This window comes from Myxine glutinosa, chromosome 6, assembly GCF_964187855.1.
Source record: "Myxine glutinosa chromosome 6, kmMyxGlut1.1, whole genome shotgun sequence".
NCBI lineage: Eukaryota > Metazoa > Chordata > Myxini > Myxiniformes > Myxinidae > Myxine > Myxine glutinosa.
Window position 1 is genome coordinate 163,338,424 of NC_136266.1, and position 24,768 is coordinate 163,363,191.

The 24,768-nt window shown below is 47.2% G+C and overlaps 1 protein-coding gene across 1 annotated transcript in view; it reads left to right on the top strand.

The window, feature by feature from the left end:
• Nucleotides 1-24,353, top strand: part of LOC137428961 (uncharacterized) — a 110,069-nt gene extending 85,716 nt beyond the window's left edge. Inside the window, exon 8 of the mRNA XM_068118881.2 lies at nt 22,022-24,353. Coding sequence (XP_067974982.2) covers nt 22,022-22,212 — 191 coding nt within the window. The 3' untranslated portion in view covers nt 22,213-24,353. The remainder of the gene's footprint in view (nt 1-22,021) is intronic.
• The last annotated feature ends 415 nt before the right edge of the window (nt 24,354-24,768 follow it).

Below are 24,768 nucleotides of genomic sequence, written 5' to 3' on the forward strand. Positions count from 1 at the left end.
ATGAAGCGCGGCTTGATTCCAACATGAGCAATAAAAGCGGATACGAGGGACTGCTTGGCCAGTTGAGTGAGAGGGTTCCAGAGTTGCTTGAGAGAGTCGGGTGAGAAGGTACTAGTTGAGTGAGAGGGTTCCAGAGTTGCAAGAGAGAGACGTGATCCGGCAGATGAGGGAGGTACCAGGCGAGCATACCGCTGGATCGTGAGGCAGAAGAGTGGGTCCGTGACGGCGACAACAATACAGCAGTCAATTGACATTGTCCGACCGTGTGTGAAACCGAATACGTGGAGCTGCGCTGGCTGCTCACTTCCAGCCCGGAGCATGGACCTGGAGCGGACCTCCTTGCTGTGCCTTTGCCCGAACCTTCCAGCCCAGTTGTCCCACTTGGACCCTTCTCCTTCGTCCAGTCATTCCTGCCTGCTATTCCCCTTTCGTTTACTCTTCCTGTTCAGGCTGGAGTTCCCCAAGGTAGTGTTCTGGGCCGTGTGCTTTTTCTGGTCTTCATCAATGATCTCTCTGACTCTTGAAAATCCTCTCTATCTCTTTGCTGGCGACTCTACTCTCTGTCGCTCCATTCCACATCCCTCAGATCGGCAGTCTACAGCCTCCTCACTCTCTGCAGACCTGGACAAAATCACAGACTGGGCAAACAAATGGAACATGTCTTTCAATCCTGATAAATCTCACACTCTTACGATGTCTCTCCGAAAAGACCGACTGGACAACCCTCCCATCCACTTTCTGAATAATCCTCTCCAAGAAGTTCTGTCACTCAAGCTTTTGGGTCTCACTATTTGCCATGATCTTTCCTGGGAAAACTACATTTCAAATCTGGCCTCCAAAGCCAGTCGCCGACTGGGCATCCTCCGTCGTGCGAAGTCCTTCCTTGGCACACCTGAGCTCCTCACCACATACAAGGCTTTCATCCGCAGCTCTATGGAATACTGCTCTCCCCTCTGGTCTGGTGCTCCTGCCTCACACCTAGCTCGTCTTCACGCTGTTGAAACCAAAGCGTTCAGAATCATTGGAATCTCCCGCGATGAAGCTAACTCCAAGGGCCTTTCACTCACTCACCGCAGGCAGGTTGGTGGTCTTTCCGTCTTCTACCGACTCCTCTCTGGCCTTGCCCCCCCCCCCCCCAGCTCTCTCTGGGCTCTGTCCCCCAAATATTCCTACAGGTCGCACAAGATCTGCCTGCAACCCTCTTATGGTTAAACTGCCAAAATCAAGACTTTCTGCTCACCTTCACTCCTTCATTCCTCTTTTCTCCCACCTCTGGAACAAACTCCCTCACTCTCTTCAATCCCACTCCACCCTCCAGGTCTTTAAAACAGCTGTTCACCACCATCTCTTATCCTCCCCCATCCAAAACCTTGATCTTTTCTACCCCCGCTAATTTCGGTCCCCTTGTGTTTTATACCTCTCCCCCCCCCCCCCTTCCCACGCCTCCTCCCTCTCTCCCCATCTTGTCTTCCGCTCCCTCTTTTTATATATTTTGTTTGTCTGGTTGATTTGTTTGTGTAATAAATGTTAGCTCTTTCATGAGCCTCGATTCAGTATACAAAAAAAACAAAAAAAAAAACAAACACCCTCTGTTGTCTGTCCTGGGCGTTGATAATTAAGATTGTTTTAAGGGTTGCCCTGTGTATCTGCTTTTTCCTCCTTGTAAATGCCCTTCTTTCGTTCCTCTTTTAGTATAGAAATAAACCTGTGTGCTTCCTTTACCCTTGTTGGTTCTTTGGTTTCCTCTCATCCTGTCACTTTAGTGTTTTCCCTGATTGAATACCTGTGGCGCGATTTTGGCCAAACGCTCGGAGTCGGGTTAGTCCTTTGTTAATGGCTCGAGCCGCGGATTGCTAAACCGCTTGGCAAATACCATCTTGTCCGTGGTTCGAGCGGTACTTGTCTCCCTGTTTTGCGGAGGGATTGTTAAAGGTATTCGGGAGAACACCTTGACCAATAACCCTGATCAATTCCACCCCGCAAAGGAGTGTTACAAGTACCAGGACCAGAGACGGCCAGCTTAACAGGCCAAGGGGATTAACCCCCCCCCCCCCCTTGCTAAGGGGAGTGCCGTCTCTGAGATCCGTAACAATTGGTAGTCAGGAGTGGGGATCTGGAACCTGGGACTAAATTTATTTAGACCAAATTTTGGACACCAATTGTGCTATTGGCCGTAAAAATTGTTGTCGGGGAGTGGGATTTGAAGCCCGAACCAAATTTTTAACATCTAAAAAAAAAAAAAAAAAAAAATTGGTCAAAATTACGAGCGGCCGAAATCTAGTATTTAATATCCTAAATTAAAATCGTGCCATGGATAGTCAAGGTGATCGGGTGCCGGTAGGGGAGAATGGGGAGTTAGAGGCAATCCAGGACCCCAGGGAGGAGGAGAGCAATGAGGGTGCGGTAGCGGGGGTTGCAGGCGCACAAGATGGCGGCGCCTCGCACATGGCAGCGAGGGCCTAGCCCGCGGTACCAGCGGGTTGGGACCTGCATTTACTCATAGGGCAATTACGAGCATGTGTAGAAATGCAGAGGGCCAAATTAAGGGCATAAATGGGAGAAGTGGGGGACAAATCCACCCGGGAAATAAAAGGGTTAAAATTAACCCAGGACTCCAGGGAAGGAGAAGGACAATTGGCAATGGAGGGGGCCGATGAGGGAACAGTAGAGGGGGTTGCAGAGGGACAAAATGGCGGCGCCTCGCACGCGGCGACGAGGGCCGCGCCCGCTGCACAAGTAGGGGCTGGGGACATGCAAGCGTTAATGGCACAATTCATGTCGGAAATCAGGCAAATGAATGACAAGTCCACCAAAGAAATTCGGGAAGTGAATATTGGCATGAATAAAATGAATGGTAAAATAGATATCCAAGGGAAGCAATTGGGAAACCAAATTGAGGAATTGAAAAAGGAGGTGGGAAATCAAATTGAAGTGTTTAGAACCACAATAGGTGACCAAATAAAAGCATTAGGGAGGGACATAGACCGCGAGTTGCGCGGGAGGGGTACACGGGTACGCGGCGAGGTAACGCGGCTCGAGGAGCACAGGGGAAGCGAGTTGGAGCAACGCGGAGTCACGTGGACTGGGGTAGGGATCGCGACCCGGGGTATGGGGAAGACGGCGATCGCCGAAGTAGAGAAAAATTTAGTAGCACCAGCGGTCGTCGAGCTTAACAAGGAAAAAGAAAATAAAGAAATTAAAACCAAACAAATAGTGGAAATTGGGGTTGAGGAGACGGCAGGGTCAGGAATTAAATTGGAGAGGGAGATGGAATATGTACAAAGTCCATGTTCACATCATGATGCCGTGCTTCGTACCCAAAATGAAAGTTTGCAGGTGGTGGACGAACGAAGAAGAGGAAGCGCCCAGGTGAGTCGGACTGTATATGGCACGAAAGGATTTTTCGCGTGCTTGGGATCGCGAAAGCACCCGGGCGTTCGTGGAAGGTCCTTTGTGTGCTGTGTTAAAGCGAATGGCGGGCGTGTGAAGAAAAGGTGTGTGAAGGTGAACGGCGCGCATGTACGAATGGCGTTGGAGCGCGAGTGTGTTACCGAAAGTGAGGATGAGTGCACAACAGAGTGTGAAAGTGAGGATGAGTGCACAACAGAGTGTGAAAGTGAGGATGAGTGCACAACAGAGTGTGAAAGTGAGAATGAGCGCACAACAGAGTGTGAAAGTGAGGATGAGTGCACAACAGAGTGTGAAAGTGAGGATGAGTGCACAAAAGAGTATGTGAGCGTTATGAGTAGACCTGAGTATAGAGCGAAAGAGAACGCATGAGCAAGTACAATAACGAAGTGTATGGAGACACCTGGATGTGTGAGGAGGAAAAGGAACGAGTGGTGTGAGCATGTACGGGGAGCATCGACGTTAAACGGGACAGCGGTTAGACCGACGTTTAGCCGACGTGAGCCCTCGGTCCGTGCCGGGCTTTGGGTACTGCGGGAACCGGCGAGGGTCGTAATCACGGCGGTTTCAAAAGAACCACCGCGCGCGATCCGCGCCGGGCCCAGCCCTGCACGGTCGCGTCCGCGCTTTGCTAAGCAGAGCGGGCGGCCCGGTTCGAGGGAAGGCAGGAGGGGTCGGAACGGAGCCCCCCCCCCACCCCCCCCCCCCCCGTGGTGGCGGCGTTCCACCCGGGCAAGGTTGGCCCATCGCGCTTGGGAGCGCAAGGCCCCGCGCCGGGATGGTGCTTTAAACCTTGTCCCAACCAAACCTCCTCCCCTGAATCGAGTGCCGGACGGACCCAACCGCAGGAGACCAAACCACCCGAATTCATTGCCGGCTTTGCGAAGCCAAGCTTTGATAATGCATGGACGTACCGAGGAGGCTCAGATATAGCGGACTGTGAGGATGATAGTGTAACTGTTTGGAATTGGTAGGGAATTGGCTTGAAATTACTAGTGATTTGAAATTGGGATAATAGTGAATATGATTGGCAAATTTGATGGGCAAAAATGATTGGCAGTAATGATTGGCAAAAATTGGATGGGCAAAATTGATAATGGGAGACGCCCGATGTGGAGGGATGGCAACTTTGCCATCCCTCCCATCTGCCCGGGCACATGAGCTATAGTTTTATGGGGTTTGGCGGTACAAACTACACCGGGGGGGGTTAGGTTATTGATTAGGGATCTAGAGAAATGACAATAGGTAACTTTAGATTTATGTAGCGACATGATACTTGTAGTAGGGGATGTAGGTAGATTAGTTTGGATGATAACGACGTGGGATGTGAAATAGTATAAGGGAAGACGGGAAGCACTAATTTAGAGGGAAAACCAGGTAGATCAGATGATGCAGTGTGTGTGTGTAGGAAGTGATTGAGCAGAGTATGGTGAAAGGTGTGATTGTGTATTGCATTGCATGAATGAGCCTGGGAGGAAAGACGGGTGCAAGAGCCACCAGGTGTGTGTGAGCACCAGGTGAATGAGCAAGTGCAGGTGAAGCACGGGTGAATGGAGCATGGAATGAAGGGAGTACGGAATAGATGGAATGGAGTATGGAATGGATGGTGTGGAGTGAATAGTGTGGAATATGTGGAGTGGAGTGGTTGGTGCGAAAGGAGTGGATGGGGAAGATGGACCCCTTTCACGAGTACCCGGGGAGGGTAGTTTAAAAGTAGGTAGAGGGAGTAGGTAAATTGTGGTTGGATATTGGCATCTGTGGTGCGGGTGGTAGAATGGTGTTTGGATGGGTGCATTAGTGAAGTGGAAATGGCTGGGCGTGTGGCCTGTTAGTGTGTGTGTGGTTAAATGGGCACTCCGCCACTGTTAGGATGTCGGCCAGGTGGGCTCTGGGAGCCAGTAGAGTTGTTCAGTGGGGCCCGAGGATCCGGAGGACGGACCCGGGTAGCCCAGTGCCAGAGAGGGCACCGAGTGGGGAGAGCGCCAGAGGGCCTTCCCCAGGTAGATAGGTTAGGGTAAGGAGCAGGTAAGCTCGGAGGCAACTGCAGTGGCGGAGGTGTGCAGGTGAGTAGACCTGATGGTGAGCCACACGACCCAGCCCGGAAATTGTGCGAAGGCACAGGGAGTTGAATCGGGGGAGTGAGACCCCAAATTGGTGAGCACCACAGTTTGGTCAATGGGAGTTCGGTTCTTAGAACCACATAGTGTAAGATGGCCAATGGTTTTGCAGGGAAAGACCCCGGGTAGAGTAAAAATGTTAGTCATTTAGAGGATAGTTAGGATTGAAATCCCTTCGCACCATCTGCAGCCACTCACCTGGGGTGATATGACTCCACACCATGTTTGTTTTTTTTGTGCAAATGTTTTGGAATGGTAAGACGCATCATGACGTTGGGGTGACATTGTGCTTGTTTGTTCCATCTTTTCCTCCTTATGAGGAATTGATGAGAAATTGGGCTTGATGGCAAATTTGGTTAGAGGGATTGTTAACGAATTTGGTATTAGGGGAGATATGGGGAAGACAAGACGATAGCGACGGATTTGTAAATGTGTCGAGTTTTGTGTAAATACGGGGTAAGGGCAAGGGTAGGGTAGGTGATGGGGGGGGGGGGGGGGCCTGTTGGCCCTAAATAAAAATGGACGCGTTGTGTGCCTTTTTATTGTTTGCAAATAGGCAGCAAGCAAAGACCAAGAAGAACAACAGGAAGAAACATCGGCCAGCAGAGCAGGAGCTGACAAGAACCGGTCAACAGTTTGTGTTGTTTTTATGTGTGCAATGAGCACTGGATGGTGCTTTGTGTGTTTCATGGTGCTTATTGGTGCTGATGGTGCTTTGGTGCTTTGTGATGCTCTTGTGCTCGGGGGTGCACTGCAATATCAATTGTGCATCCCCGGGCACTTGAGTATGGTGTATCGGTGCAGTGCAGTGCATGCTCTTCCTCTTTTTCAGAAACATTATTTTGTCTCCCAAAATGACAGGTCCTGGGTTCACATTGTAAATACAAATTCGTGTTTTGTAAATAATGCTCCCCACCGTATATGTGTAGTTTGCGAATAATTCCGTGATTCGGTCATTCTGTGGGCGTGAGTCTGTTAGGTAGGATGCAATGTAGCAGGCGGGACATACGTAGTTGTTTTAAAACTGTCGCACTCAAGGGTAAGGTTAATAGTAGAGGGCTACTACACCTGAGTGTCACATTAAGTAAAGCTAGTTCGGGTCGGGACGACCCTAGAGGAAAAACGGGTGCTGTGTTACGCTTTTTAGAACCTTCACTAGTAAATTTTAGTAAATGTTTCCCTTATAAATGTTCCCCTGTAAATATGCCCACCAATTGGCTTGTTAAAGATCGCACCCTCGTTAGTCCATGTACAACACGTAGCGAACCATAGGACCTCTCTGTAGTTATTTCATTATTATGTGTTTCAGTTAAGGATCTGTTCCCAATAGTTGAATCTGCGTTGCATTAATCAAATAAGATAGGCCCCTGCTGTCCATTTTGCTCTCCCTCTTCAAATTGTGGTACCTCGCTTGCCAACAGCGTTCGCCGCCGTTGCACTGGGCTGTTTACTGGCACCACGCCGCCATTAGCCATGCGGTCAAGCCGAAGAGGAAGGGGGCAGAGCTGCCAGAACAAGGTGTGGCACGTTGACTCGTCATCGGAGGTGGAGTCAGCGAGCCCCCACCAGCCAACCAGGGCTGACGAAATACGATCACGGGTGTGGCTCTATGAAGCGCGGCTTGATTCCAACACGAGCAATAAAAGCGGCTACGAGGGACTGCTTGGCCAGTTGAGTGAGAGGGTTCCAGAGTTGCTTGAGAGAGTCGGGTGAGAAGGTACCAGTTGAGTGAGAGGGTTCCAGAGTTGCAAGAGAGAGACGTGATCCGGCAGATGAGGGAGGTACCAGGCGAGCATACCGCTGGATCGTGAGGCAGAAGAGTGGGTCCGTCATGGCGACAACAATACAGCAGTCAATTGACATTGTCCGACCGTGTGTGAAACCAAATACGTGGAGCTGCCACTGGCTGCTCGCTTCCAGCCCAGAGCGTGGACCTGGAGCGGACCTCCTTGCTGTGCCTTTGCCCGAACCGTCCAGCCCTGCTATCCCACTTGGACCCTTCTCCTTCGTCCAGTCATTCCTGCCTGCTATTCCCCTTTCGTGTAAGTCTGTTGTCTGTCCTGGGAGTTGATAAATAAGATTGTTTTAAGGGTTGCCCTGTGTATCTGCTTTTTCCTCCTTGTAAATGCCCTTCTTTCGTTCCTCTTTTAGTATAGAAATAAACCTGTGTGCTTCCTTTACCCTTGTTGGTTCTTTGGTTTCCTCTCATCCGGTCGCTTTAGTGTTTTCCCTGATTGAATACCTGTGGCGCGATTTTGGCCAAACGCTCAGAGTCGGGTTAGTCCTTTGTTAATGGCTCGAGCCGCGGATTGCTAAACCGCTCGGCAAATACCATCTTGTCCGTGGTTCGAGCGGTACTTGTCTCCCTGTTTTGCGGAGGGATTCGTAAAGGTATTCGGGAGAACACCTTGACCAATAACCCCGATCAATTCCACCCTGCAGAGGAGCATTACAAGTACCAGGACCAGAGACGGCCAGCTTAACAGGCCACCGGGATTAACCCCCCCTTGCTAAGGGGAGTGCCGTCTCTGAGATCCGTAACAATATATATATATATATATATATATATATATATATATATATATATATATATATATATATATATATATGTATTGTTGCGGTTTTGAGAACCCACACAGGTAACATCATTAAAGGTTAAAGGTTGCACCCCATAGTTAGGCCACAAACAACACGTAGGCCCATTTAGAACATTAGTTATGTCATAGTACGTGTTTAGGATAAGGCCATTTCCCGAGTAAATCATCTGCGTTGTGCAAATCAAATAAGGTAGACTCCCTTCCATTTTGCCACCAAACCCTCCAAATTCCACCTCGGAGGAGAGTTTTCCTTCCATTCCCCTTTTTGGCCTTTGCACTGAGCATTAGGGTGTTCACAAGTCAAGGAACACGAGGTAGGCCTGAGAAAGGGGGTGGAGCGGTGGAGATCGGCAGCTGCGGTAAGGACCACCAGCCAATCAGCGTTGAGGTGAGATGGCCTGATAGGGCGTGGCTGGAGGTTCGAGAGGGTTCGTTGGGCAGCGCTTTGTCAACGCGCGCGCAAAGCCCTCTGCAGGACTGACGCGCTTTACCAATGAGGACTTGGTTGGAGCGCATTGCATTGTTGGTTACAAGGACTTTGATGGGAGAGCGCATGTGTAAAGAAATTTCCAGAGAACCAAGGACTTTTGTGGAAGGCGCCATTATTCAACGACTCGCTGGGGAAAGCGCCATTGTGAAGGACTATTGTGAGAGACGCGCTATCCTGATCGATTGCAAGGGCTCGTTGGGAATTTGGCTGTGGGCTTGCAGGGAGCGCATATCAAGCACCGGTCCTTCTATTACATACGTGGCCGTGAACCACAACGTAACCGTTAGCCCAGCCTACCTTTCCCCGATATAATTGTCCGCTTCGCGCCAAAGCCATGCGGAGAGCTTGCCTGCCGTCTACCATCGTCTTTACGGTACGAGTCGGGGACCGGAGCGAGCTGTGAACGAGATCCTTGGGACCATCGCCTGACCATCTACAAACCCCGTGTGAGTGAGTCTGAGAGTGTGACTGAGTGTGAACGGGCCCGTGTCCAGGGGATAAGTATAAGACTGTATAAGGCTGCCCTGTGTTTCTGCTTCTTCTTCACTGTACATTGCTTCTCTTCCTCTTCTTATTTGTACTAAGCGTAATAAATTACTTGTTCTTCCTGTTTCCTCTTAATTCGACCATCTTAGTGATTTCTCCATTGGGTAAGCGTGGCACGATCACAACCGCTCCAATCGGGTTAGTTCCCGTTAACGGCCCGAATCGCGGCTCGCTATCGCTCGGTGTGTCCACTAAAACTGTGGTTCGGGTGGGGTTATTTCCTTGCTTCACGGCCGGTGTTAGTACTTAGGTAATAAGAATTCGGCTTACAACCCTATTTAACGCCAACCGGAAGGAACGTGATAGCCCCGGATCGCGTCGGCTAGATAAAAGACAAGGGGATTAATACCCCCTTGGTAAGAGGAAGGCCGACGTTTGGAGATCCGCAACAATTGGTGTCGGGGAGTGGGATTTGACCCGAAGTGCGCCTAACGCACTCAAAATTACGAGCGGCCGAAATTTTATTAACATCTAAATTCAATCGTGCCATGGATAGCCAAGGCGGTCGGATGCCGGTGGGGGTAAATGAAATAGAGGAGGAATTAGAGTCAACCCAGGACCCCCGGGAGGAATTGGGACAATTGGGAGAAATGGAAGAGGACATTGAAGAGGGTGCAGCAGTAGAGGTAGCGGGGGAAGAAAATGGCGGCACCTCGCACGTGGTGGCGAGAGCCGAACCTGCAGCACCAATAGATATGGACCTTCTTATGGCACAAATCAGAGCGTGCATAATGGAGTCGAAATGGGAGATGGGCCGAATGGGTGAGCAATTGGGAAACCAAATTGGGGGATTGAAAAATGAGATGGATGCGCGAAGTAGCCAAATGAAGGAAATGGGGGGCCAAATGAAGGAAATGGGTGGCCAGATGAAAGAAGAATTAAATAAATTTGAAAACAAAATGGGTGACCACATAAAAAAATTTGGAGGGAACATAGACCGCAGGCCGAGCGGGAAAGGCACATTGGTATGCGACGGGGTAGCGCGACTTGAGGATTGCGGGGAAAGCGAGGTTGAGCCAAGCACAGCCGGGTGGACCGGGGTAGAAATCGCGACACGGGGTATAGAAAAGCCGATGGCCGCTGAATTGGAAAATCTTGTTTTATGTGCACCAGCAGTCATCGAGCTTAATAAAGAAAAATAATTTATAATTAAAATTGGGGTTGAGGAGACGGCAGAGGTAGTACATGAATCGAAGAAAGAAATGGAATGTACACAAAGTTTGCATTCCCATTATGATGTCGTGCTGCCTAACCAAAATGGAAGTTTGCAGTTGGTGCAGGAGAGGAGGATCCCGAAGGTAAGCAGGATTGTGGATGGCGCGAAAAGGTTTGGCGCGAAAGGATTTTTCGCGCGCTTGGGATCCCGACGTCACCCGGGCGCTTGTGGGAGGTCCGTGGTGCGCTGTGTGAGAGCGAATGGCGCGCGTGTGCGAACGGCGCCAGAGCGCGATTGTGTTACAGAGTGCGAAGAAGAGTGTATGATGGAATGTATGTGGGAAGAGTGTGTTGAAACAGAGTGCGATACAGAGTGTGAGATGGATGAAGAGAGTGTGCGAGGATGCACACCAGAGAGTGTTGGAGCGAGTGTGCAGGGATGCACACCAGAGTGTGTGATTGGGTGTGCAGCGGGAGATTGCACACCCGTGGGTAGGTGTGTGCTGAGTGGGTATGTGCAAGAGTGCACACCCATGGTTGTTACAGAGGATGTAACGGGAGAGAGCGCACGAGAGGAGTGCGTGGAAGAGAAGTGTTTAACAGAGTGTGCGAGTAGAATGAGTGCGCCTGGGTGGTATGCACAAGCGAGTGCAGTGACGAAATGTGTGGAGTGTATGGGAGATGCTGGAGCGCCTCGGTGTACGAGTGAGAAACGGGTCGCGTGGTGTGAGAATGCGATTCGAGCATCGACGCAGACCGGGTTAGCGTTTAGGGCGACGTACAGCCGACGCGAGCTCTCGGGGCGTGGTGCGCTTTGTGTGCTGTGGGAGCCGGCGGGGATCATTGCCGCGGCGCTCTCGCAAGGAGCGCCGTGCACGATTCGGGCCGGGCCCCGCCCTGTATGGTCGGTGCCGTGTCGTAGCGGCGACCGGCACGGTTTGAGGGGAGAAAGGCGAGGTCGTACCTTCACCCCCTGGTGGGCGCGGTGCTCCGACCGGGGGAGGTTGGGTCATCGCGCCGGAGACCGAAAGGCTATGCGCAGAGATGGTGCCTGGAACCTCGGGCCAAGTATGCCTCCTCCCCAGAATCGAAGATGCCGGACGGACCCAACCGACGGGAGACAGACCACCAGTATGCATTGCTCGGCTTTGCGAAGCCGAGCTGTGAAAATGTATTTCCACCCCGAGAGGCTCAAGAGTAGTGGACTGATAGTAATGGTGATGGCAAATGGTATCCGGTGTAGGGGGATGGTAGATCTACCATCCCTCACATCGTTTACTTTTGGGGCAGAAGAGCAGTAGATTTATGGGGTTTGGCAGTGAAAGATCGCCGAGGGCGGGCTAGGATAATTGTTAGGGATTTAGAAAGATGACCATAGGAGACCAAGATTTAAGTAGAGACATTGATACTGGTAGAGGGGACGTAGTCAGATTAGATGGATGATAATGACGAGGGATGTGCTTAGTATAAGGGAAGACAGGGAAAGCACTAGTATTAGGGGAAATAGTTAGTTAAATGATGCTGTGTGTGTGGAGAAATTGTGTATGAGCTTGAGGATGCGCTTTAGGCGCAAATGAGGAATTGATAATGAGATTCTTTGTGGTGAGAGTGAGCAAATGAGGCATTAGGTCGTGAATGATGTGTGTGTGTGTGTGTAAAAGTGTATGAATGGAGTATTGTGGACATGTGTAATGGTGTTGAGTGAATGACTTGCATGGGGTGCAAGTGAATAAATGGTATGGAATAAATGGTGTGGAGTAAATGGTGTGTGGAATGAGTGGTGTGGAGTGCACGGTGCGAAGGAGTGGATGGGGGAAGATGGACCCTTTCACGAATACCCGGGGAGGGTAGTTTAAAGTTAGGTAGAGGGAGTAGGTAAATTGTTGGATATTGACATCTGGGGTGCGAGTAGTAGCAAGTTTTTTTTTTTTTTTTTTTTTGTATACTGAATCGAGGCTCGTGAAAGAGCTGACAGTTGTTGCTTTGAGGGGTGCATAAGTCTGTGGAGATGGCTGGGCGTGTGAGCCTGTTAGTGAGTATGGTTAAATGGGCACTCCGCCACTGGTAGTCTGTCAGCCAGGTGAGGCCGCAGGTAGGCTCTGGGAGACAGGTAGTGTCAGTATAGTGTTCAGCGGGGCCCGAGGATCCTAAGAGAGGACCCGGGTAGCCCAATGCCAGAGAGGGCATTAGTGGGGTGAGAGAGCCAGGAGGACCTTCCCCAGGTTAGGGTAGTTGAGGAGCTAGGCAAGCTCAGGTGGCGACTTCAGTGGTGGCGGTGCGCAGGTAAGTAGGACCTGCTGGTAGAGCCACACGACCCAGCCCCGAAATTGTGCGAGGGCACAGTAGGAAAAAATGGGGGAGTGAGACCCCAAATTGTAAGAGCTGATATTCATTGACAGGATGGTCAATGGGAATTGGTTTTTAGAACGACATAGTGTAAAGAGGCCAATTGATTGGCAGGGCAAGACCCCAGGTAGTTTAAAGAGTAAAAGTTATTGGAAGGATAGTTAGGATAAAATATCTTCGCACCATCCGCATCCACTCACTGAGGTGACAGGACTCCACACCAGGTTTTGCAGACGATTTGGAATGGAAGACGCATCATGACGTGGGTGAGACATTGTGTGGTATTCCATCCCTTCCTTCTAGGGAGGGATTGGGAACGAATTTGGTTTAGGGGGAGATATGGGAGACAAGACGGTAGAGAGGAATTTGTAAATTGTGTAAATACGGGGAGGGGCAAGGGTAGAGTAGGTTGACATGGGGGGTCACGTACGGCTAGGGACGAGCTTTCTCCGCTCGCTCCCCCGCGCCCCTCATGTCGCATTACCTTGTATTGATGTGTACCCTTGTGCCCTTTCCCTCGCTAACCTCTGCTTGTCTTTCCTCCCCAACCATGGACCCATTACCTTTTATTGAGGGGTGTGCGCAGGTGCCCTGAGCCGTGTGGCCGCACTCTTGCGCTGCACCCTGCTGCCTGCTGCCTGCACCGGTACACCATATGGACCACACGTTCTGTGGCCTGGCACCTTTGCTTGGGCAGGCAATCGCGGCAAACGTTATCTTGCCCTGCGGACCACTGTTTTCTAAGTGGCCCCAATGCCATGCAGTCAGACCACCTAAGCTGGCCCTGCTGGCCAAAATAAAAAGCGGACACGGTTTGTGCCTTTTTATTAATCTTTGGTGTGTCAGGACAAGAAGACTAAGTTTGACGATGGCACACCGAAGAACATGAAGCAGGAAGACGTCGCAGCCCAGCAGCCAACCAAGCACAAGACATCATTATTATTGAAATGTGATGATTGTGGTTTTTGTGCATTTTTTATATCTTTTTCTGCATACGGTGTATGGTGTATTGGTGCAGTGCAGTGCATTCGGTGTTTCCTCTTTTCAAAATTCCTTTTCTTTCCCACAAAAGGCAGGTCCTGGGTTGTTGTAGTTGTAAATAATTAGTTAGTGTCTGGTAAATAACATGCGTCCCACCGGCTTTATGTATAGTTTGAGAATTAATTCCGTAATTCGGTTAATTGTGGGCGTGAGTCAGTTAGTTAGTACACAACGCAGTAGGTGGGACATATTTAGTGTTTAAAACTGTCACACACAGGGTGTTAGAGTAAATGTAGAGGGAAAACCACACCTGAGTGTCACACTAATTTAAAAGGTCGTCCTGACCCTTGCTTGAAGCCGGCCGTCCTCACGTGTGTGGTTCGGCTCGGGGGCGAGCCTGGCGAAGGAGGGGTGCAGTGTTGCGGTTTTGAGAACCCACACAGGTAACATCATTAAAGGTTAAAGGTTGCACCCCATAGTTAGGCCACAACCAACACGTAGGCCCATTTAGAACATTAGTTATGTCATAGTATGTGTTTAGGATAAGGCCATTTCCCGAGTAAATCATCTGCGTTGTGTAAATCAAATAAGGTAGACTCCCTTTCATTTTGCCACCAAACCCCCCAAATTCCACCTCGGAGGAGAGTTTTCCTTCCATTCCCCTTTTGGGCCTTTGCACCGAGCATTAGGGTGTTTACAAGTCAAGGAACACGAGGTAGGCCTGAGAAAGGGGGTGGAGCGGTGGAGTGGTGGAGATCGGCAGCTGTGGTAAGGACCACCAGCCAATCAGCGCTGAGGTGAGATGGCCTGAAAGGGCGTGGTAAGGGCGTGGCTGGAGGTTCGAGAGGGTTCGCTGGGCAGCGCTATATAAACGCGCGTGCAAAGCCCTCTGCAGGACTGATGCGCTTTACCAACGAGGACTTGGTTGGAGCGCATTGCATTGTTGGTTACAAGGACTTTGATGGGAGAGCGCATGTGAAAATAACTTGCCAGAGAACCAAGGACTTTTGTGGAAGGCGCCATTATTCAAGGACTCGCTGGGGAAAGTGCCATTGTGAAGGACTATTGTGAGAGACGCGCTATCCTGATCGATTGCAAGGGCTCATTGGGAATTTGGCTGTGGGCTTGCGGGGAGCGCATATCAAGCGCCGGTCTTTCTATTACATACGCGGCCGTGAGCCACAACGTAACTGTTAGCCCAGCCTACCTTTCCCCGATATAACTGTCCGCTTCGCGCCAACGCCACGCGGAGAGCTTGCCTGCCGGCTGCCATCGTCTTCACGGTACGAGTCGGGGACCGGAGCGAGCTGTGAACGAGATCCTTGGGACTATCGCCTGACCATCTACAAACCTCGTGTGAGTGAGTCTGAGAGTGTGACTGAGTGTGAATGGGCCCATGTCCAGGGGATAAGTATAAGAGTGTATAAGGCTGCCCTGTGTTTCTGCTTCTTCTTCTTCACTATACATTGCTTCACTTCCTCTTCTTATATGTACAAAGCGTAATAAATTACTTGTTCTTCCTGTTTCCTCTTAATTCGACCGTCTTAGTGATTTCTCCATTGGGTAAACGTGTCACGATCACAACCGCTCCAATCGGGTTAGTTTCCGTTAACGGCCCGAATCGCGGCCCCGCTATCGCTCGGCGTGTCCACTAAAACCGTGGTTCGGGTGGGGTTATTTCCTTGCTTCACGGCCGGTGTTAGTACTTAGGTAATAAGAATTCGGCTTACAAACCTATTTAACGCCGACTGGAAGGAACGTGATAGCCCCGGATCGCGTCCGCTAGATAAAAGACAAGGGGATTAATCCCCCGTTAATAAGGGGGAGGCCGACGTTTGGAGATCCGCAACAATATATATATATATATATATATATATATATATATATATATATATATATACGTATATATATATATATATACATACATATACATATATATATGTATATGTATGTACAGACTTGGCATTTAATATTGAATTTTTTTTTTTTCTCGACTTGGGTTTACTTTCTGAACTCGGTATATCAATCTGATGAGTTTCTTTTATGCTTCGGTGATTTCTTTTGTTAAAAGAACCATGTCACTGATTGTCTGTCACAGCAAGAAGTCAATAACAGGATCATATCACAGGTGGCGTGACAAAATGTACGGACAGGTACATTTGACGATTGGCTTCACAATCGGGTATATAAGGGTTGTTGCGTTCTGTATTCGTGGAAAACAACTGCTGCACGTCTACAAAAGTTATTGCCGCTTCCCCTGAAGATGGTCCGTCAACTCGACAATGCTGTTTGTCATTTAGTGGTGGCTTTACGAAATTCCGGCATGAAACAGCGTGCTATTGCTTGGCAGTATGGCATCACTCAAGGTCAGGTGTCAACGATCCTGAAACGAAATGCTCAGAGGGGTGTCCCGACTCCAATACCGAGGCCAGGATGTCCCCGCAGAACCACATGGAGGGATGATCGCCAGCTGCACCGGTTAGTCCGCAATGGCCGTACCAAGTCAGCTAATCGGCTTAGGGCTGAGTGGCAGCAACTGACAAATGTGCCTGTATCCAGAAGGCTAGTCAACCAACGACTGGTTCAAGCAGGCTATCATGCCAGGCGTCCCCTGAGAAAGCCACGTCTGACCAGACAACACCGCCAGCGCCGATTGCAGTGGGCCAGAGAGCACCGTCAATGGCAGCCAGGACACTGGAATCACGTGATCTTCAGTGACAAGTCTAGATTTCTGGTCTATCGTCAAGATGGCCGCGTCCAAGTGCGCAGACAAGTGCATGAAGCCTACAGCGAAGATTGTATAGTGCCAAGAGTCAAAGCTGGAGGTGGTGGGGTGACCGTCTGGGCTGCTTTTCATGCAGGGGGCAAAACTGACCTGGTTGTTCTGAATGGAAACCTGAACCAGTTCAAGCACAGGGCCATTCTGGAAGAAACATTGCTTCCATTTGTTTGTGCAGCCTTTCGAGGAAAGTTTGTCTTCCAAGATGACAATGCACGGCCTCATCGTGCTCGCATGATCCACCACTTTCTTGCTGACCGTGGTGTAGAGCATATGGAGTGGCCTGCCATGTCCCCAGATATGAATCCGATAGAGAACTTGGACCAGCAGCCTGCCTCTGTGCGTGAATTGCAGCAGGCTCTTGTAACTGCATGGCAAGCGATTACTGTCCAAACCTTGGCAAATCTCGTGAACAGCATGCCTCAACATGTACGTGCTCTCCTGAATGCTCGTGGGGGTTACACGAAGTACTGAACTGTAATTTTACTGTCCGTAATCCCATTCGTAATTTAACTTTTGTTTTTGTTAAAAAAAGTTTTGGCTAATGTGCAAAATAAAGAGATACTTCTGGAAAGCGCACAGAAGTTTAACACAGTACTGTCTGTGAATTGAGTTCGATATCAGTTTACATCACTTTCAAGGATCAATTTATTTGCTTCGAAATGTCAAATGTGGTTTTGTTTCTTTTAAAGGTCACATTAACAAAATCTAGAATAATTTCAACATAATTCCAATGAACTTTTGGTTCTAAGTCATCTTGAAAAGTAAGTTCACCCCCACAAAAAAAATATTCCATATTAAATGCCAAGTCTGTATATGTGTGTATATATACACAAAGAATTAAGTTAAGCACCCCTACACAACGAATTAAGGTAAGCACCCCCTAATATATATTCTTTGTGTATATGTATACATTGGCATATATTCTAAGGTATGTGAGATCAAATAATGATTGGTATGACATTAGCAATTATCCATTGATGAAATTGAGTGATCAAAGTGAAAAAAAGTGATTGGTTGAGTCAGTGATCCGATCACGTGGGTCCTACACACGTTATTGACGCAAAGATCGCTAGAGGTCTTCTCAGAACAATGACTGTACGTTAGAAAACATAAACGTCATCCACACTGTCCGTGATGGACCTATAGCTCCATACTTAAATTGAGGTGAAAATATGCCTAAAATTCCCAAAAAATTTCACCTTAAATTATTCAGAATAAAATATTGAAAACGGCATGATTGTTATGTTTTTATGTGACCATAATATCACTTCTCCAGAAAATATAGCAATATCATGGGTATATTACACTGTTTTGACGACAACAAACTTGTAATGTGCGAGGTTGTAAAAAAACGGGGGGGGGTGCTTAACTTAATTCTTTGTGTATATATATATATATATATATATATATATATATATATATATATATATATATATATATATATCTATCTATCTTTATATATATGTATATATATGTATATATATGTATATATATAAAACACAGTTTGTGTGTGTGTGTGTGTGTGTAATGTTACCGATAGACTCCTAAACGGAGAGGCTCACGTACTTGATATTTGGCACAGATATTTGGCACAGAAAAGCGATTGCGTTTTTTCACATTTCAGCGAGGAACATTGCCATTCACACCACATTAGCTCTTTCACGAGCCTCGATCTTGTATACAAAAAAAACAAACAAAAAAAATACAAAAAAAAAAAAATAGGTTTTTTTTTCTTTCATCTTTAGATCCATATTTTTTGCCATAACGTAGCGCATTATGGCTCTCTCGAGCTCGAGTTAGCCAATCACCTGGGAGCATGAGGCCATGTTGGCCATGCCCACGACACGACGCAGAGTTGCAATCGATCGCTCAGAGCGATCACGTGATGTTCCATGCCGCGCGATTGCGTTTTTTTCACATTTCAGCGAGGAACATTGCCATTCACACCACATAGTTTTTTTTTTCTTTCATCTGTAGATCCATATTTTTTTTCAGCGAGGACTATTATACACGGAATCTGAATCGGTGGCAGAGCAGCGCGCTGATTCGACGATTCGCGTGCCCTCCCCCTTACCCTGCCCCCTCCCCTCCCCCTCCCCCCCTCCCCCTCCCCCTCCCCCCTCCCACCCCTCTCCTCTCCCATCCCTCCCCCTCCCCCTCCCCCCATCTCCCTCCCCCTCCCCCCTCTCCTCCCCTCCCCCCTACCCCTCCCCCTCCCCTCCCCCCTCCCCCTCCCCCTCCCCACTCCCCCCTCCCCCTCCCCCTCCCCACTCTCCTCCCCTCCCCCCTCCCCCTCCCCCTCCCACCTCTTCTCCCTCACGTTTATACACGGAATGCCGGGTACTTCCCCCCCCTCTTCTCCCCTCCCCCCCTCTCCTCCCCTCCCCCCCTCTCCTCCCCTCCCCCCCGTTCCCCTCCCCTCCACCGCCCGGCAATGCCGGGTACTTCTGCTAGTATATATATATATATGTATACAGTCATGTGAAAAAGTAAGTACACACCATGTAAAGTTTTGACTTTTTCAACATATTTCAACATACAGCTATTTGATCTTCATTTCAACAATATTTATAGATAAAGGTGACATAATATAACAAATATCATGAAACATTTACATTTTGTAGTCCATTGTATAATTTAAATAAACATAAATGCAAATTTTGCATGTGGAAAAAGTAAGTACACCCTTGGCGCTAATAGGTGGTATTGCCCCCTTTGGCAGAAACAACCTCAAGTAGGCGTTTCTTATAAGTGTCTACCAGTCTCTGACATCGACTGGGAGAAATTTTTGCCCACTCCTCTTTGCAGAATTATTTCAGCTGTGTGATGTGTGAGGGGTTTCTTGCATGCACAGCTCGTTTCAAATCCCCCCACAACATCTCGATGGGATTTCGATCCGGGCTTTGACTTGGCCATTCCAGAACCCTCCATTTCTTTCTTTTCAGCCATTGCTTGGTGGATTTACTGGTATGTTTAGGGTCATTGTCATGTTGCAAGGTCCACCTTCGGTTGAGCTTCAACTTACCGACAGATGGCCTCACATTATCCTCAAGCACCCTCTGGTACAATGAAGAATTCATAGTGGATTCTATGATGGTGAGCTGCCCAGGCCCTGATGCAGCAAAGCTGCCCCAAACCATAATATTTCCACCACCATGTTTTACAGTTGATATCAGGTTCTTGTGGTCAAATGCTGTCTTTGGTTTTCGCCAAACATGTCTTCTGGTACTGTGGCCAAATAGCTCTACCTTTGACTCATCTGTCCAGAGCACATTGTTCCAGAAGTGCTGGTCTTTGCCTAGGTGTTCATTGGCAAACTTTAGTCTTGCCCTGATGTTCTTTCTGGACAGCAAAGGTTTCCTCCTGGCACACCTCCCATGTAGATCAAATTTGTGCAGCCTCTTTCTAATGGCAGACTCGTCCACTTTGACATCAACAGTGGCAAGAGCTACCTGTAGGTCCCGTGATGACATTCTGGGGTTCTTAGAGACTTCTTTCAGCATATTGCGGTCTGCTCTCGGGCTGAACTTGCTGGGGCGGCCTGGCCTGAACAAGTTGGCAGTTGTTTGGAATCTTCTCCACTTGTAGATGATCTTCCGGACAGTCGAATTATTGATTTCAAATTGTTTGGAGACCTTTTTAAATCCCTTCCCAGACTCGTAGGCATCTATAACCTTCTTTCTGAAGGCCCCAGAGAGCTCTTTTGATCTAGGCATGGTGACGCCGCACACTTAAACAACAAAGAGCAAACCAAACGAAATGTCTGAGGTTTAAATAAGACAGATTCCTCCAAGATCCTCTCTAACGATGTTCTAATCATTTGCACCTGAGCTGGTGCACCTGATTCTAATTTTAGGTATTTGAAGTAGTGATAAATGTAGGGGTGTACTTACTTTTTCCACATGCGGAATTTGCATTTATGTTTATTTAAATTATACAATGGACTACAAAATGTAAATGTTTCATGATATTTGTTGTATTATATCACCTTTATCTGTAAATATTGTTGAAATGAAGATCAAATAGCTGTATGTTGAAATATGTTGAAAAAGTCAAAACTTTACGTGGGGTGTACTTACTTTTTCACGTGACTGTATCTATGTAATATACAACTTTGGTTTTGTTGAAAGAGAAATTGGAAGGACTCGTCAGTGGGCTGTGTTGTAATGATGGGTTTAATCACCGTTATGTGTGATCCTGTGGAGGGTGCCCAGTCGTCAGCTGGCTTTTGAGGCTAACTTGAGTGACTGAACTTCTTCAAGAGTATTGTTAAGAAAATCGATGAGGGGAGGGGGGGGAGGCAGTTGCGGTATGGGCCTTTCGGAGAGAGGGAGAGTGAGAATGGGAGATTTGTCAGGATTGAAGGACATATCCCAAGTGTTTGACCAGGTAGTGATTTTATCAAGGTTAGAAGAGAGGGAAGAGGGTGCAGCCTGCCTATCTGAGGGATGAGGGATTTCATGGCAGAGGGTGGACTCATGAGCAAATAGATAAAGATTCTTTTCTGGAGAGTCAGAGAGATCGTTGATGAGAATTAGGAATAGGATGGGGTCTAGAGCACTGCCTTAGGGTGCTCCAGCCTTGACAGGGAGAAGAGGTGTAATTATACCGTTGGGAGCCACACATTGGCTACGAGATTGGAGGAAGTCAGTAGCCCAAGAGTGAAGTTGTTCATGGATGCCACAGGCAGAGAGTTTGGAGAGCAAAGCGGGATGCCAGACAGACTGTATTGAAAGCTTGAGATATGTTCAGAGAGATGGAGATGACATGGAGAGCATCCATCCATTGTTGGGAGAGAAGCAGCATCTCCAAGGTGGAGTCCGTGACCTGGTCTGAATCCAAATTGAGCTTCGGTCATTGGATATAAGGAATGATTTTTATATCAACTGCGATTATGGATTCCATGAACTTGCTGATGGGATCGGTTTTTGCACCTTGTTTACGTAATCCAGCGATTCGTCTGATTTCTAAGCAAATGGAAGTCAACCTCGGGCAAATGATTATTCAAGTACTGCATTGTTATTTTGCCAAATTATAAGAGTCGAGCAATTGCAGAGTATGGATAAGACAGAATACTTATAAAGTGAACCAACTTCTTGAGAATGACGAAGTGTTGCAGTTAGATTATTAAATATTTATTATACCGTTGCCCTAATGTTTCCTGTTGTTTGTCGGTTTCACCCTAAAATTACACCAAGCGCACATGAGTGTCTTTATTTATTTTCTGCTGTGATGGCCTCCAGGTTACCCGTGCACTAGCTTCCGGTGCTCTTTACATTCCAGGTGGATGTTTTTGGATAGAAAAAAATGCCATCCTTGCGCAAGCAGCTGATGCCTTCTTAGAGTGTTTATTTGTGATGAGAGTTGACCATAAACTACGGGATGAATCCAGTCTAAGCGTTGACTCTCACCTGGGGTAATTTTCTTAATTGTTTAATCGCAATGGTGCAATTCGAGATCAAAACTAGAATTTTGTTTTTGTAGCCATGAAAAATTGTAATGAATTTTTTTTGTAGAATTGGAATGAAAAAATCTGCTTTTTTGCCTTGATCGTTAAATCTCTCTTTCAAACTATCTTCATGTATTTTTTTGTTCCTAGGAATGCTGAGAGATAAATTGGGTTCATATGACTTGGCGTTTTATCTTGCTGGTGTTCCACCTTTGCTGGGAGCAGCGGTCCTGGCTTCGATCCCACGCCTTGCAACCACTGACGGCTTCAGGCAGAAACCAAAGGAGAGCAGAACAGAAACGACAAAGAAAGATAATGAAGAGTCCCTCAATAGTGTTTGATTTGCAACAGAAGATCCTCATGTGGATGTTTTCACGTGTTTGTAGTCGTGAAGAAAGAAAAGGAGAATTTTTTTTTTTTTACGGACACATGAAGATTTTCTTTTTTGTATTTCTCTCATCAAAGTTGGAGCAAAGGAATGGGCGACGAAGATGAAACGAAGGAATAACAATAATGGTTAAATGAAGGTAGAACATAGTTTTGTACGTGAAAAGATTGTATTTTGCATCGAACGCCATTAAAAAAAAATATATATATATTGTTTTATTGAATGCAAACTAAAAATGCATAACATGCACCACCTAAACCTAATGTTAAGTATATAATGTGCTATTTAGATTATGATCCGACATTGCTGAATGTAGAATGATCGACAAATGAAAGTTGTTCTCCGTTACACATGATGTGTGTATATGATGCCTCGAGATCCTGTGCACCAATGAGCATAGCTTTCAGGTACATGTGATTTGTGAAGATACAATAACAGCTGTGCTTGATGCCAATGATCAAGGGAGGCAATCAAACGAAATAAGGGTAAGTCTCAGCTGCAGGAACATCAACGAGCAGCGATCTTACCAAGCACTTTGGTTAGCCTGCTTATTATGAAACACCGCCAGTTAATTTTACTACTTATTTGTGGTCATGTTACCTGTGTTATTTATTTGCAAGCATTGCCTTGATATGAATGGAAGAATGTCTGAGAGAAATAATGTTCACGTCGTTCCTCTTTTCAACGTTTTTGTTTTTCCGCATCTTTTTGCTTTCCGCTTCCCTCTCCTTTCCAACACCATTAGTTCCGTTGTTTTTTTATTTATCTTGCTTTTTCACACCTCTCTCACTTATCTCTCTTCTCCCTCCCCATCATCTTAGCTTACCATCAGATGACTAACTGCACCCTGTGCCCCCTTGCAACTTTAATTAAGTCTTGAGTCCACCTATCTGAGGAAACTACGCTTCTTTGAGAGCTATGACTTGTATGGAGAGATAGTGGATATACTGTACATGTGATTTCATGTAAAAGATTTCAGATTTCATGTCTCTCAAAGTTTCCCCATATGGTCTTACACTAACGTCTTACATTACCATGGACACTGAAACAGTTTCTGATTGACGCATACTTTTACAGGAATTTTAAGTTGAGTTATGAATACCCTGCAATGCAGTTATGAATACCCTGAATACCCCGGTAATGTAAGACGTTAGTGTAAGACCATATGGGGAAACTTTGATGACCATGAGCTACCCGTAAATATTATTCAATTTCATTTTTATTTCAAGAGCAGTGTTTATTTAGGTATTGGAACAGTTCTGGAAGGTGAGAACATGACATTTCAAACAAAAATAAAAATTGTGGACCACCCTAATGGATATACAGTACTGTGTTCGTCCATTTTTGGGCAGTTACTGTCTGCAACTTCTCTTGCTTGCCTCCAATTGGCAAATTAATTACTTGAATTTTATGATTCATAAAATAATCTTCAACTTTTTTTTTTTGATTTATTTAAATCACTTTTTCTCTATGTCTGACAGGGTGGTGCAGGTGTGTGCTCTTACCCCTGAAATGCCTAGTCTGGGTTTGATGCTCATTCTGACTATAAATTGTTGAATTATCTTTTTTACAATTTACGAAGCCATTACATCACAAAGTGTGCACAGTCCCTCGGCTGGACGTTGCTTTGGATGTCTCATCTGCCTGCATTAGTTGGTGGATGTTAAATACCACTCGGTGTCTTCTGCGAAACGTTGGCAAGTTATCGCTGACACCCAGAACAGATTCCAATTTTCTGCCACATTCAGTTGAAAGTCAGGCCTGTCATGCCAGTTCGTGAAAGGCTTGGTCCAAAAACAATGTGGGGATAATTGGGGCCATGAAATAAGTAACCGTAGACCTTTTGTTTTTCATCGCTGGAGGCTTTTTCTTTCACTGCTGAATTTGCCTCCAATTTTCCTCCCAAACTATTTTGCATTTTCCTCCTCCAGTGATAGATGTTTTTTCAATCTTCTGTTTTTCTGATTGTTTTTATTTCTTTACACTTTATAGGAACTGCAATGTGATGCAAAGTATTTTGTATATTGCTGCATAATTTCAAGGTTCTGTTGATAAAGAGAATAAAGAAAACATTTCCAAAAATTGTTCAATGAACTGGGGTTTGGTACTGCGGCCTGACTTTGATGATTATGAAACCTACTGACAAGTTTTTGGGATTGTTTTGCATTCCAAGAGAGAAACTTTCAATCGGTGCATACATGCCAACATTGGATTCCTTAAAAACCTCTGAGATTCGCAGTCTGCTCTGACTTAATTTTCACAGTGGAAACGCATAAAGAAATTGTGCAAACTGTTGTCATATAAAGGTCATTTTCACATATTTGCACACTACTCCCCCTCGCCCCTCCCCTCCGAGACTCACCCCTCCCCTCCAAATCTCCCCCATCTCCCATCCCTTTCAAATCCCTCCCCTTGTCCCTTCCCTCCTAAACTCCCCCATAACCCCTCCCCTCATAAACTCCCCCCTCGCCCCTCCCCTTCAAATCTCCCCACCCTCATTTCTTCTCCA